Source organism: Panthera leo, chromosome A1 (genome assembly GCF_018350215.1).
Source record: "Panthera leo isolate Ple1 chromosome A1, P.leo_Ple1_pat1.1, whole genome shotgun sequence".
NCBI lineage: Eukaryota > Metazoa > Chordata > Mammalia > Carnivora > Felidae > Panthera > Panthera leo.
In genome coordinates this window covers 238,733,036-238,746,963 of record NC_056679.1, presented here as the reverse complement: position 1 = coordinate 238,746,963, position 13,928 = coordinate 238,733,036, and the positions used below count along the sequence as shown (strand labels likewise).

The 13,928-nt window shown below is 44.0% G+C and overlaps 1 protein-coding gene and 1 long non-coding RNA gene across 3 annotated transcripts in view; one reads left to right on the top strand and one right to left on the bottom strand.

Annotated features, from left to right (window-relative positions):
• The window catches only part of SDHA (succinate dehydrogenase complex flavoprotein subunit A), a 29,684-nt gene extending 21,000 nt beyond the window's left edge, over nucleotides 1–8,684 (top strand). For both annotated transcript variants that reach the window (XM_042954101.1, XM_042954092.1), the window contains exons 12-15: nucleotides 3,691–3,802; nucleotides 4,004–4,134; nucleotides 6,353–6,466; nucleotides 8,358–8,684. In XM_042954101.1, coding sequence (XP_042810035.1) covers nucleotides 3,691–3,802; nucleotides 4,004–4,134; nucleotides 6,353–6,466; nucleotides 8,358–8,444 — 444 coding nt within the window. In that variant the 3' untranslated portion in view covers nucleotides 8,445–8,684. The remainder of the gene's footprint in view (nucleotides 1–3,690; nucleotides 3,803–4,003; nucleotides 4,135–6,352; nucleotides 6,467–8,357) is intronic.
• Nucleotides 8,685–12,507: 3,823 nt separating this feature from the next.
• On the bottom strand, nucleotides 12,508–13,871 carry LOC122228770. The gene is made up of 2 exons (XR_006206745.1): nucleotides 13,639–13,871; nucleotides 12,508–12,739 (listed from the first exon to the last, which is right to left on the bottom strand). It is a non-coding gene; the product is annotated as an uncharacterized LOC122228770 (long non-coding RNA).
• Between the last annotated feature and the right edge of the window lie 57 nt (nucleotides 13,872–13,928).

Genomic DNA, 13,928 nt, shown 5'->3' with positions numbered 1-13,928 from the left:
ACCCTTTGCTTTAGTCACATTCTGATAAGGAGTCCAGTGGCACAAATGCTCACCACCAAAAGTTGCACCATGCAGCTTTTATAGGACTGTGTGGTTCTGTGTTCAGGTGAGACTGGGCTTCAGGGAGGCTTCCTGGAAAGGTAAGGCAAATAGCATGTGTGAAGGACAAAGGTATGTTTAAGGAAACCGGTCAAGTGATCTGTGCAGGACTTTTGTGGGGTACTGATACCAGGAGTTGGGAGGCCAGCTAGGACAGATGTAATCATTGCACTGGATAGTAGGAACTTCCGTTTGGATATGGAAATGGTGAATCCATGAGAGATTTTGAAATAGGGAACCTTAGAGGTATTCCCACTAAATAAGGCACGTACAGATCTTTGACTTACAATGGGGTTATGTCCTGCAAAAATGCATTTAACACACCTGTCTTACTGAACATTCGCCTAGCTGGCCTTAAATGTGCTCAGAGCACCTAGGTTAGCTTGCAGTAGGGAAAGTTCATCTGACATGAAGCCTATTGTATAAGAGGGTGTGGTCTGTCTCACGTAATTTATTGAATACTGTCCTGGAAGTGAGAAACAGTGGTTGTGTGAGTGGAGATGGTTATTGAGCCTCAGGACCATGGGGCTCAGTGGGAGCTGCAGCTGCTACCACCACCCAGAGTCATGAGAGTGTGCCCTAATGCACACTGCCAGCCTGGGAAAAGGTGACAGCTCCCGGGACGGTTTCTCTGAATGCAGATCCCTTTTGTTTCCTTGTAAAGTGGAAAAATCATTGCTCAAACCCTCATAGGTTAGGGACCATCTGAATTGGTATCTGCTGTGTGCCAGGCAGTATTCTAGATGCCCGAGTCATCCAAAGAAAACAAAAGATCCTGCCCTCGTGGAATGGACATTTGAGTTGGGGGACGGAGTAATCATTTTGCTGATTCCAGTAAATACAGTAAGAAGGAGAAAAGAAATGACACATGTATTGAAAAGGAATAGACAAAATTACTGCTTACTGATACAATTAAAAATTCCAAGATGGTAAGTGGAAAACTAATAAAAACAAGAATGAAGTAAAGCATCTGGATACAAGATTCATATATAAAAATGAGTAGCTTTCCAGTATACCTTCAGGAATCCATGTGAAAATGATCTTCACAGTGCAGCCAAAAAGTTTAAAATACCTTGAATAAACCTAACCCTAAAGAGTATGACAACATGAGCGCTGAAGAACATAAAAGAATGTGTTAATTAACATTTACCAGATTCTGAGACAGCTTTTTCCCTTTGCTTTCGCCGAAAAGCCAAGACGTTTGATGGTATGCTTTATAATTTTTAAATTATGTATCTTTCTAAAGAAATAGATGAGGTATCTGTTAAATAGAACTAAGTCAACAGGCTGTGTTAGTCTGTGATAGAGAAGGAGACATCTAGATCAGTTGCATAGAGCCCAGAAGTAGGCCCGGGCACATGCTGTGATTAAGCATGGGATAAGGGGGTTTTTCAAGCGTGATGAAAGGTCATTCGGTGAGTGATAGGAAACAAAGGTAGATCCTAAAATAAATTTCAGTTTTATTTCATGTCCCATTTCTTATGAGCATAAACAAGAAAACCATACAGGAATTTGACACATGAGGAGTTTTTACAGTATTTAACCAGAAGTCCACCAGGGAACGCTCCCAGGCTTCTCACTTCTCCCTCTACTTTATGACCATCCACTCCAGGCTCACTGCAGACCACCTCATAATCTTAGCACTTCTTAGTTTGTGTCAGCAAGGAGCCACCTGCTGCTCCTAGAACATTTACCACCAGATCTCGACGGTGGAGCAAGTCTAGGAACTGCTGTCTCCTTGGGAATTCGAAGGTGGAACCCTTACGCCTTTCTGCCACCACTCAGTACATTATGCCTCAGAAGTAGGTCTGCTTGGAATCACAGATCTTGGCCAAGTTCCACAAACTGCCTTCCCTAAATGCACAATGTTCCATTTTAAATAACGGACATGGATTTAAGACATGTACTTAATAGGAACATAGAATCATGTTTTAAAAGCATTTATCAGGGGCACCTGGGTGGCTCAGTCAATTGAGTGACTGACTTCGGCTCAGGTCATGATCTCACTGCTCGTGGGTTCAAGCCCTGCATCAGGCTCTGTGCTGACAGCTCAGAGCCTGGATCCTGCTTCGGATTCTGTATCTCCCTCTCTCTCTCTACCCCTTCCCCATTCACACTCTATCTCTTAAAAAATAAACATTAAAAAAATTTAAAAAGCATTGGTGTGCCTGGGTGGCTCAGTCAATTGAGCGTCTGACTTCGGCTTAGGTCATGGTCTCGCAGTTCGTGGGTTTAAGCCCCACGTCGGGATCTGTGCTGACAGTTCAGCCTGGAGCCTGCTTCAGATCCCGTGTCTCCCTCTCTCTCTGCCCCTTCCCTGCTCACTGTGTCTCAGAAATGAATAAACGTTAAAAAAATTAATAAAATAAATTAATAAAAAAGCATTAATCAGAACTTCATTTAACATCTATTTATGATAAAACTCTCAACAAGGCAGGTATAGAGGGAATGTACCTCAGTGTAATCAGGGCCATATGTGACAAGCCCACAGCTACTGTCACACTCAGCGGTGAAAAGCTAAAAGCTTTTCGTCTTAACATAGGAGCAAGACAATGTTCACTCTTACCACTTCATTCAACACAATACTGGAAGTCCTAGCTAGAGCAGTCAGGCAGGAAAGAGAAATAAGAGGTGTCCAAACTGGAAAGGAAGAAGTAAAAGTCACTATTTATAGATGTATGAGATATTTGACACAGACTCCACCAAAAAAACTTAGACCTAGTAAGTGAATTCAGTAGTGTTGAAATATGCAAAATCAATACATAAAAATCTGTTGTTTCTGTATACAAAGAATAAATCTTCTGAAAGAGAAATTAAGAAAATAATCCCATTTACAACTGTATCAGAAAGAATAAAATACCTGGGAATAATAAATTTAACCAAGGAGGAGAAAAATCAGTACACTGAAAACAGTAAAACAGTTTTCTCGTATAGAATGGGAGAAAATATTTGCAAATTATATGTCTGATAAGGGGCTAATATCCCAAAATATATAAAGAACTCCTACAACTCAATAGTGCAAAAACAGCCTAAGAAATGGACAGAAGGGCTGAATGGATGTCTCTCCAAAGAAGACCTATGGATAGGCCAACAGATACATGAAAAGATGCTCAGTGTCACTCATCATCAGGGAAATGCAGATCAGAACCACGATGAGCCATGGCTGGCTGGCTTAGTCAGTGGAGCGCGCAACTCCTGGTCTTGGGCTTGTGAGCTCGAGCCTTGTGTTAAAAATAAAAGCTTTTTTGGGGCGCCTGGGTGGCTCAGTCAGTTGAGCGGCCAACTTCGGCTCAGGTCATGATCCCGCGGTCCGTGAGTTCGAGCCCCGCATCGGGCTCTGTGCTGACAGCTCAGAGCCTGGAGCCTGTTTCAGATTCTGTGTCTCCCTCTCTCTCTGACCCTCCCCCTTCATGCTCTGTCTCTCTCTGTCTCAAAAATAAATAAACATTTTAAAAAAAAAATTTTTTTTTAATAAAATAAAATCTTTTTTAAAAAGGTGAAATGCATAAGAAAAAATCTAAAGGGTTTAATGGTTCTTGGCATGGCTTTTCATATGAATTGAAGATTTACAAATGGTATTTTGTGTTACAGTCGATGCAAAATCATGCCGCAGTGTTCCGTGTGGGAAGTGTGTTACAGGAAGGTTGTGAGAAAATCAGCCAGCTCTATGGAGACCTAAAACATCTGAAGACATTTGACCGAGGTGAGCATTTCTGTGGGCCCCTGCACACAATTGGGGTGCTGGGCATTTGCAAGGGAGGCTGCCTCAGGGTCCTGTGCATCCCACTTAGTGCTGACTTACCCGTCCTTGCTATTTGTGTGGATGCTGGCAAGCCCATAGCTACAGCCTGGAGTACCCATCTGACTGGATCCTGTCTCTCATGGGTGCCTTGTGTGTCCTCAGGAATGGTCTGGAACACCGACCTGGTGGAGACCCTAGAGCTGCAGAACCTGATGCTTTGTGCACTTCAGACCATTTATGGAGCGGAGGCTCGGAAGGAGTCACGTGGTGCTCATGCCAGGGAAGATTATAAGGTGCGCCTTCACAACATACCCTATTTGCACATCATGCCTTCTCTCACCTGGCCTTGCTTAGTCCCTAACCCTATACTTTCTCTGCATTTCACTCAATTTTCCCAAAAGTAAATTTTAAAAAGTAAGCCCTTTTTTTCCCCCCCTGATAACTTTTACACTTTGGTATCACTGTGTTTACTACCAGTGTGACCTTTTTCTTGGTTTGGATCAGTATATGCTGCTGCCAGTAGCAGCCTGAGCAAAACACACCTGAACTTTACTGGGTCAAAGGTTGCTGTGCAGTCCGAGTATTATTGCCAGAAAATGCTAACTTACTGACTTAAAATGATGAGGAAATCATCATTTGAGACCTGATCTCATCTTGGGTCACTTTTTAAAAAATTTTTAATGTTTGTTTTTTTTTAATGTTTATTTTTGAGAGAGAGAACACAAGTGGGGGAGGGACAGAGAGAGGGAGACACAGAATCCGAAGCAGGCTCCAGGCTCTGAGCTGTCAGCACAGAGCCTGACACGGGGCTCGAACTCATGAACCGAGAGATCATGACCTGAGCCGACATTGGATGCTCACCTGACTGAGTCACCCAGGCGCCCCATTGGGTCACTACTTTTTTAAATGACCTGATTTTTATGCAGAGTACAGTTGTCAGATTTTTCCAGAACAGAGCACTCAGCATATGACAGCAAAACATCAAGGAAATGCGCACTCGGAAACAAACACGAACTTAGGATGGAATATCGGCAGGACCCGAGCCACTTTCCAGACAGACAGGCTTTGGTCTGGGACAGTATTAGTGTTCCTGGTAGCAGGCTCACCAGTCAGCTGTGAAACTTTGTTAATTTACCTTCCACTGACTGGAGCTGGATTAGATTAATATTAATTAAGCACGTTTGTCACATGTACTGAGAACTAGAAGCTTCTCTAGGCTGTTGGTTGGCAGTTTGTGTGATGAGATGAATGAGTTTTCCTTCAGTGTTAGCAGATAAGCAGGTGGAAGCTGCTTCCCCGGGAGAGCTCACCTGTAGGTGTGTGTTCAGAAATAAGGGAAGGTGGGGCACCTGGGGGGGGGCGCGGTGCTCAGTCAGTTAAGCATCTGACTTTTGATTTCATCTCAGGTCATATCTCACCATTTGTGAGATCAAACCTTGTGTCGGGATTCTCTCTCCTCTGTTGCTCCGCCCCTCTCCCCCGCTCATGCTCCTTTCTCTTATAAAATAAATAAACAAAAAGGGAAAGAAGGTGCTAGCCCCACTTGCTTGCCTTTCCCTACCACCACACTCACCTCACTCAGCAGAAACAGAAGCAAAGTGTTTTTATTTTATTTAATTAATTAATTTTATTTTTAAGTAATTTGTCTCTACACCCAACATGGGGCTCAAACCCATAACCCTGAGATCAAAAATTGCGTGCTCCACTGACTAAGCCAGCCAGGTGCCCCTGGTTTTCATTTTAAGAGGCTCTTGTACATTCTTATTCATTACTATGTGCCGGGTATTCCTTAATTGTGTTCAGCTTCTCTTTGAGAGTTTTTGAACAAAATTTTAATATAATTGCTAGAACTGAAACATTTCAATAAAAGCTGAAAGAAGATGAAAGTTCCCAGAGTACAGAGCAGAAAGACAAAGTATTTGATAAACTTTTAAGTGCATAAAAGATCTGATTTCCACACCCAAACCACCCACTGGTTGTAGAAATGGAGCTCTGAGCTCATGGTGCTGCAGACCCACTGCTAGCTCTGTGGCCTCGGTGGATTCTACCCTTGTTGGGACCCACGCCGTGGAGGCCCTGGAGTGAGGAACCGCCTGTCTGGGAGCCCCAGGGTGGACAGGTCCTCTGGAGGACTGACCACTGGCAGATGGATCGCATGTCTCATCTCTCCATCCCACCTGCATTTGGGACTCAGTTGCACTGTTTTTCACATTGTGTGTTGTTTTAGATCAGATCTACACAAAATGGTGCTTCATTAGGGATTGTAGAAGGAAGGGGCATGGGTTGAAAAATGGACTAGGAATGTCCCAGCTCAGAACAAGGTCTGGTTGGGTCCGTGAATAGCTCCTTGTTGGGTGGGATCTAGGGGGATTCATAGCAGACTGGTCTCTCATGTATCATTTCAATGAGTTTGCCATATTTTCCGGTTAAATTGCTGTTAGAGAAGTAAGAAACTTGAAGTGTGATTGTTAGTGGTATTTTCTGAAATACACTTACTTTCTCTGGCCTCAGGAGCGGATTGACGAGTATGATTACTCCAAGCCCATCCAGGGGCAGCAGAAGAAGCCATTTGAGGAACACTGGAGGAAGCACACCCTTTCCTATGTCGACATCAAGACTGGGAAGGTATATGGGGGCATGTTCTGTTCACATATCGCTGACAAATACGCTGTCCCACATGTTCTAGAGTTCAGCGTGTGATGGACTGGGAGAAGCAGCATGGATTTAAGTCGACCATTGACAGATTTGAGATACCACTGGAAAAGACCTTGTCAGTCAGCTTCTGTCTGGAGGCAGAATTCAGCATGGGCAGGTGGTTCAGAAGGGCTGGTCGTCCACAGCTTAGCACTGGGCAAGGAGTGAGCACCCAAGCCTGGATAGCAGGGGAGGGGATGAGGATTCTGGAGCCCATAGAGAGCAAGATCAGGAGGTGGGGGTGGGACGGGAAAACACTCCTTTCTTCCCATTGGTCGGACCACCTCAGGGTGCAGCCTCAGGGAACCCAGGGTATGCTGTGCAGCCCTTGGCATTGGCCTGGGCACAGCAAGAAGGGGAGGGGGTGAGGGTGCTGGGAACAACCAGCTACAAGTACAGTAAAGGCTCACAGTCTTACTCCACCGAAGGGTAATTCACCCATTTGACTTTTCTCCTGGGCATTAAGAGTCCGAAATAAGATACAAAGTGTGTACCCTTAAGCTTTTCAGGCTTGTAAGGGATCATCTCAATCATTTGTCTCAGTCTGCGGAAATTGCATTGTGCTTTGTTGTCATCACTTTATGCAGACTGCCTAGTGTCTGCTATTTCAGGCAGGCAGTGATTTTCATAATTTTGCATGAAGGCTATTTTCTGACAGTGTATGTAGAAAGATATCAGACTGGGGCCACCTGGGTGGCTCAGTCAGTTAAGTGTCTGACTGTTGATTTCAGTTAAGGTCCTGATCTCACAGTTTGTGGGGTCAAGCCCCGCATTGGGCTCTTCACTGATAGCACAGAGCCTGCTTGGGATTCTGTCTGTCTCTCGTGCTTTCTTTCTCTCTCTCTCTCTCTCTCTCTCTCTGTCTCTCTCTCTCTGTGCCCCTCCCCCACTCTCGCAATCATGCATGCTTTCTCTCAAAAAATAAACAAACGTCAAAAAAATTATTTAGAAAGGTATCAGACTTCTGTCTCAGTACAATCCTATTTTTGGTAATGTTCAAGACTTTTTACAATTATATAAGAAGTAAGTGCTCATTTTAGAAAGTATAGAAAGTGCAAGATAAAGGAAATTAACATTTGTAAGATCACCAATCACAGATACCCCTTATTATTATTTTGAAATTTTTATTTGTGAAATTTTGAAGTTTATTTTGAAAATTTATTTTGAAATTTTATTTTATTTCATTATTATCATTTTGAAATATTTCCTTCAGGTTTTGCATGTATGTTTATACACTTTTCCTTATATGTATGTTTATACACTTTCCTTAAATATGAGTAGAAAAATATATAGTTTAAATGTAATTAAAGGATGACGGTATATACAGGGTTTCACCTACTTCTTGAGCATTTGTGTAAAGCATCAAGAATTTTGTACATTGTTATTTTAATTGTTGTATTTCACTACATGGATTTACCATAATTTACATAGCCAGTCCCCTGTTGTGCTTTTAGATCCTTTTTGAGTTTGTTAGTGAAAAATACTCTAGTACATATTTGTGGTTTTAAGTTCCTGAAATTTGCCTTTTTTTTTTTTTTTTTTTTTTTTTAGTTTGAGAGAAAGAGAACAGGGGAGGGACAGAGAAGGAGACTCCCAAGCAGGCTCTGTGCACTGTCAGTACAGAGCCCCATTCAGGGTTCGAACTCACGAACTGAACCGTGAGATCATGACCTGAGCCGAAATCAAGAGTCGGGTGCTTAACCGACTAAGCCGCCCAGGTGCCCCTACAAATAAGTTTTATAGTTAATTTTTCAAAAGAGCATAAGAGAATGCTGTTTGTGTGGTTTTCTACAAATTTTGTCTATCAATTTTTCTTTTTAAGGTCTCCTTGGAGTACAGACCCGTCATTGACAGAACTTTGAATGAGGCAGACTGTGCCACAGTCCCTCCAGCCATTCGCTCCTACTGATTGGGCCAGAGGTGACCGACTTTGTACCCATGTATAATAATAGCTCATGTGTGCTTTTATATCATACCTGTCCTATTGATACCCTGTCCTCAAGGGAACAAGGGTCACCATTCGAATAGGTATCATCTACCTGGTGGCCAGAAGCTTGCCAGTAATCAATAGCCAGGAAGTGTGAGGCTTCATTCTTGTGAACTAATAAAACTGGGCATGATTCTTAAATAAACATAAATTACAAACCTATTTCTATTCCAAGTCCATTTATGAGGTTATACTGTTTGACTTGAGACCTGTTTGTTGACCTGAAATATCAAAATCCAGAAATTTTGTTGTAGTATATAATTAAGTAAAAATGAATTTCGATGCTGACAGCACATGAAAGAAATAAACATATTCTCCTTGTTCTTAGTAAGCAAATGGTTTAATATGTGAACATGTGTCCTAAAGTATTTAAATAACCGGATACTAAAGGAAACAGATGGATTTCTTCTTTCCCTACTTGCTTTCAGCTGCTACTTGGGGTCTCCTTCCTAGTAGTTGTCTCAGGGCTGGCTTCTGTAGACTCCAGTCCACAGCAGGTAGGGTCATTGATATTACTGTCTGTTTTTCAGTTTTAAGGATGGTCCTTAAAAACTTACTTTGCAAATATGTAAAACATTTATGTTCTTTCAGAGTCCCTTATATTTGGAGCTAACCTCCTTAATTGTTCCTGCATTCTCTCCCTTCTCTCCCTCATAGCAACCACTTTAGTTATCTTCTTAGCTAAATGTTTAAAGAGAAGAAGAAAGCAAATCTGTGTTTGCATTATGATGTATAGACCATTGTGCATTCCTTGTCTGCATATCTGGAGGTCACTCCTTATCAGTGAGTCTTTGTTCCTTCCTTTGGCTGCATGAGTGTACCTTACCCTCCATTGATGGGCATTTGTGTTATTTCCAGTATTACAGATGCCACAATGAGTAACTGTGTGCTTGAAGTCATTTTCTTCGCCAGTTTCTTTGAGGTGGAGTCCTAGAAGTAGAATTGCTGGGTCCAAGGGTAAATGCACATATTGTTTTGTTAGACGTTCCCAAATTCTCTTCCTTAGGGGCTGTGATGGAGGAGAGTTGCTGTTTCCCACAGCTTTGCCAAGAAAGTATGATGGCAAGTAAGAGTTGCTGATTCCTGGGCTGGGGGAGGAAATGTTTAAGATGAGCCTAAAAAGGTCTCTGAGCTGGAAACCGTCAGGGAGCACTGGGGCCAGAAACATTGGAGCCAGAGCATTGGCCCCAGGGAGCACTGGGGCCAGAGCATTGGAGCCAGCAAACAATGGTGGCTGCATTGATTGAGACTGAGTGACTATATTAAAAACATGCTGTTGATTTATAATGACAGTGTAAAAACTCAGCCAAAACTGAACAAACAGAAACACACAATTAAGCAAGTTAGGCACTAACTACTAACACTGAAAATGGGCAATTAAAGGAAAATCATGATTATCCTGCCTTTTATCCACACATTGCCATTCAGGGTAACCTAGTTAATTAGGAATGTATTTTACAAAGGAATTCCTTCAGATAAATGAGTAAGGACTGATAGAATTTAAAGACCCCCTTTTTGCAATCCCTAATGTGGTTCTGGAACTTGCCTGTGAATCAGAGTCACCTGGAAGGATTGTTGAATAATTCCTTACCCCACCACAGGACTTCTGGTTCCGTAGGTCCTGGGGTTGGGCCTGAGAATTTGCATTTTTAATATGTCCAGGGACCACACTTTGAAAACCACCTGCACAGGATCATGTGGTTCAACAAACATGAAGGGGGTGATTTTCAGGAGAAAACAACAGATGCAAAGACTGCTGACAACTTCAGACCTCCATCCCAACCAGCAGATGGAACAAGGTATAGCCAAAGCATTTTGCAGAAGTGGGAGTATAAACATAGGCACCTCAGCATCATTTCAGTGTTAAGACAATGAATGAAAAGGTAGCAAAGGCACGTATGTGAAGCATGATAAGACAACAAAAGTGCTGATTGGTTCCAAAGAAGTAACTGAGGGTGGCAGCCTCTTTATGTCTGTCTGCTACTTCTCAACATTGTGAGACCAAGAAAACCACCGGGGAGTGGCTGGTCTGGAAATGCACATTTCTATGGGACAGAATATTTCATACTGGAAATGTTTTATACATTGTGTATTCAAGGTTTCTAGGAGAACCCACACGTTGAAGGAATTGACAGACCAAAGATATTAAAAAAAATGCATCAAAGTAAAAAACTAGAGTACTGCCCAGAGAGATGTGAATCATTTCTAATCTGGATAAAAAGAAGCAACAAAATTAAGATACAGTACAATACTCAGACTTAAATACTGTCCATAGCATTAGCCATAGCCACATAGCTATTGTTTGCTAGATTTATATAAAATTTAAAATTAAATTCCCAAGTCACCTTGATTCATTTCAACTAGTAGCTATATGTAGCAAGTGACTCCCACACTAGACAACAAAACAATCCCATCATTGCAGAAAGTTCAATTGGCCAACACCAATATAGACATTTACTATTATCTTACATTAAACAGCGTATATTTGATAAATTGACCACTGCTCAGAAACCTGAGTTAAATAAAAAGTGGTAGGTCATTCTCTAGCAATACTAATTCTGTAAAGAATATTGATTGGATAGGATGTAGAGGGCTGGGCAGTCAGCTGTCCCCTAGAATTCTGCACCAGAGTCTGTAAAAGGGAAAGTGACACAGGTCTCCATGTAAATGTCACAGTGTAAGCCATTACTGATGTGAAATGAGGCATAAATAATGAATCAAAGTGGCTTCAGAGGGAAAGCTGTAAGGGTGGATAAATACAAAATATGTGTGTGTGTGCACATTCACGCACAAAAACAAATGGGCACGAAACTTATTTGGTCATCCGTTTGTTCACTGTCTACTGAGGGCTTAGTATATGCCAAAGACATAAGATAACAAGAGGGTAGACTGTGAAGTGTGAGGAATCCTAGCACCCAGAAAGAGCCAACATTTAGAAAAACTCTAAGGATAGTAGTAGAGGCATTTTTCAATTAGCTCAGAGATATTACACCAAAGGAAAGACTGGCCCAACATTAGACACGTGATGTGCTAACGTTAATGGGAGGAAGAGAGCAGTGCTGTCTTTCAGTTTACTTCTCTACTTTCCCATCCAGGAGCACCACCTACATGGAAAGCTTAGAACAGACCTGGTTAGGAGGGAATTGAATCCCAAGATCGGCGAGGGGATAGGGCAAGTACATCAATACTTTAAGTGATTGAGTCAGCGGGACTAGGCAGGGGATGATCTGCCTCTTTTCTGTTGGCAGAAGGTCTCCCTGTGGCTGCGCAGCATTTTCGTAAGGAGGCAACAGGACTCCAGGCAACACTCCCATCGATGGCAGCTGGAGGGCTCAGAGGCTCGGTCCTGCCCTCCCAGTACAGCATGGGCTGTGACCCACCTGCCGTGCTCTATCCAGCCTATCAGAGCCAGAGACGTTCATTAGAAATAAGGGCCATGGTGAGGGAGGGATGCACCAGGCCAGTCTCTGCTGAAGCCTTCTAGATTGATCTGTACATTTGGGTATATGTTGGTGGGAGGAGGGGGAGAATTTTCCCTAAACCTTCATTTTCTAGTCATTAATCTCTCTTTTAAGAGTCAGCCTTGGGGCACCTGGGTGGCTCAGTCGGTTAAGCGGCCGACTTCAGCTCAGGTCATGATCTCTCCGTCTGTGAGTTCGAGCCCCGCGTCGGGGTCTGTGCTGACAGCTCAGAGCCTGGAGCCTGTTTCAGATTCTGTGTCTCCCTCTCTCTCTGACCCTCCCCGGTTCATGCTCTGTCTCTTTCTGTCTCAAAAATAAATAAATGTTTAAAAAAAAAAAAAAAAAAGAGTCAGCCTTGCCCTGACAGATGACGCAGGAAAGCAGAGCTAGGCCTGGCCTAAAACCTCCTTGCCTGTTTGACCTTAGGCCAGCCATGGTTTTCTCATCAGTAAAACGCAGACCTTGGTGGCTTGCCCTGAGGCGCTGGTGTGAGGGTTACTCAAAGGAACACTGACACACTAGGGTAGAGTCTCACTCCTTGTGAGCATTCAGGAAGTGCTCCTTCCTTTGGATGGTTTATTTTGCACACCTGGAACGAACAGAAGGCAGAACAGAACACTTCTAGGCCCTGCAGATGGTGCTGGCTGTGGCCATCCAGGTTGGGGACTTGGCCACAGGTTGGTGGAGAGTGACACTGTCAGGAGAGGGAGGCCAGGGCCTGCTGCAGTTGCGGAGATGATTCTTGCTGAAGTTTCCCTACAAATCGTGTTGCAAAATCAGTTATTAATTTTGTGGAGTTAGAACAGAAAAGGAGCCAGAGATGGGACTAAAGATGGATTTCAGAAGCCACAGATCAAAGACCTGTGGAAAATTCTAGAAAACATTATTCAATAACTGAAGTGAAAACTTTATGAGAAAATTAGAAACTTTTTGAATTCACTAAGTCATGGGAAAACCACACGTTAAGAGTTTTGTAGATTAGCCCTGTAGGTGAATGCCAAAGTCAGAATATTTTAATTTCCTTGAAGAACCTGCAAGAACCCTCTTCACATCGTGTGGTGGTTAGGATGCAGGAAAGCGGGCAGAGAGTGATCCCTGGTCACGTCTGTGGCCGTGCCAAGGGCCTGGATAATGTATCGGCGTCCTCAGAGAAGGGGGGCTCTGGGCTGGAGGCCAGCTCCTGGACTCTCGGTCCTTCGGGGACTGGGAAGCACTGTGGGAGGGTCTCGCCTCAAGAAACCCAGCCATGAGGACCAAACAGCACTTAAAATCCCAGGGGCTGGAACAGGCTCTGTAGCAGAGGGAACAATTTCCGGGGTCCGCGGGAAGCCTGCAGCGCGCTGCGGTCCCCACGGGGAGGGATCCCCTGCGGCGGTGTCCAGCAGCAGAACCGCCAGTGAGGTGCAGGCCGCGCAGGGGCAAGGTGACACGACAGGAGGACACGTGGGAAGTCTGACACATTCCAGAAAGACGCGTTCTTCCCCTCGGCCACGCTCACTTTGATGACTTTTTAAAAAGCTTATTGATTTTGAGAGAGAGTACGGGATCAGGGGAGGAGGAGGGGGAGAGAGAGAGAGAGAGAGAGAGAGTGAGTCAGTCCCAAGCAGGACTAACCCCTAACCCTAACTAACCCTAACTCCATCCCGTGCTCGAACCTGTGAGATCACGACCTGAGCCGAAAGCAAGAGTCCCTCGCATCCCTTTGATGACTTTTTGATGCAAAACTTAAACACGCTGGGGGGAAACCGCTGTCGCCTTGCGGGTGTAAGCGGTACCTGCGCCGGGTCCGTGGCCCTGGCAGCGCGCACGGGTAGCGCGGGATCCGCTCCCCCGCCCGCCAGGGCGTCGGTGTTGCTTAGCAACGGGGCCGCCAGGCCTAGGCCGCGCTCCAGCTGCCAGCGGGGACACGCCTCCTTCCAGCGTTCCCGGAAGTGGCGTAAGCGGT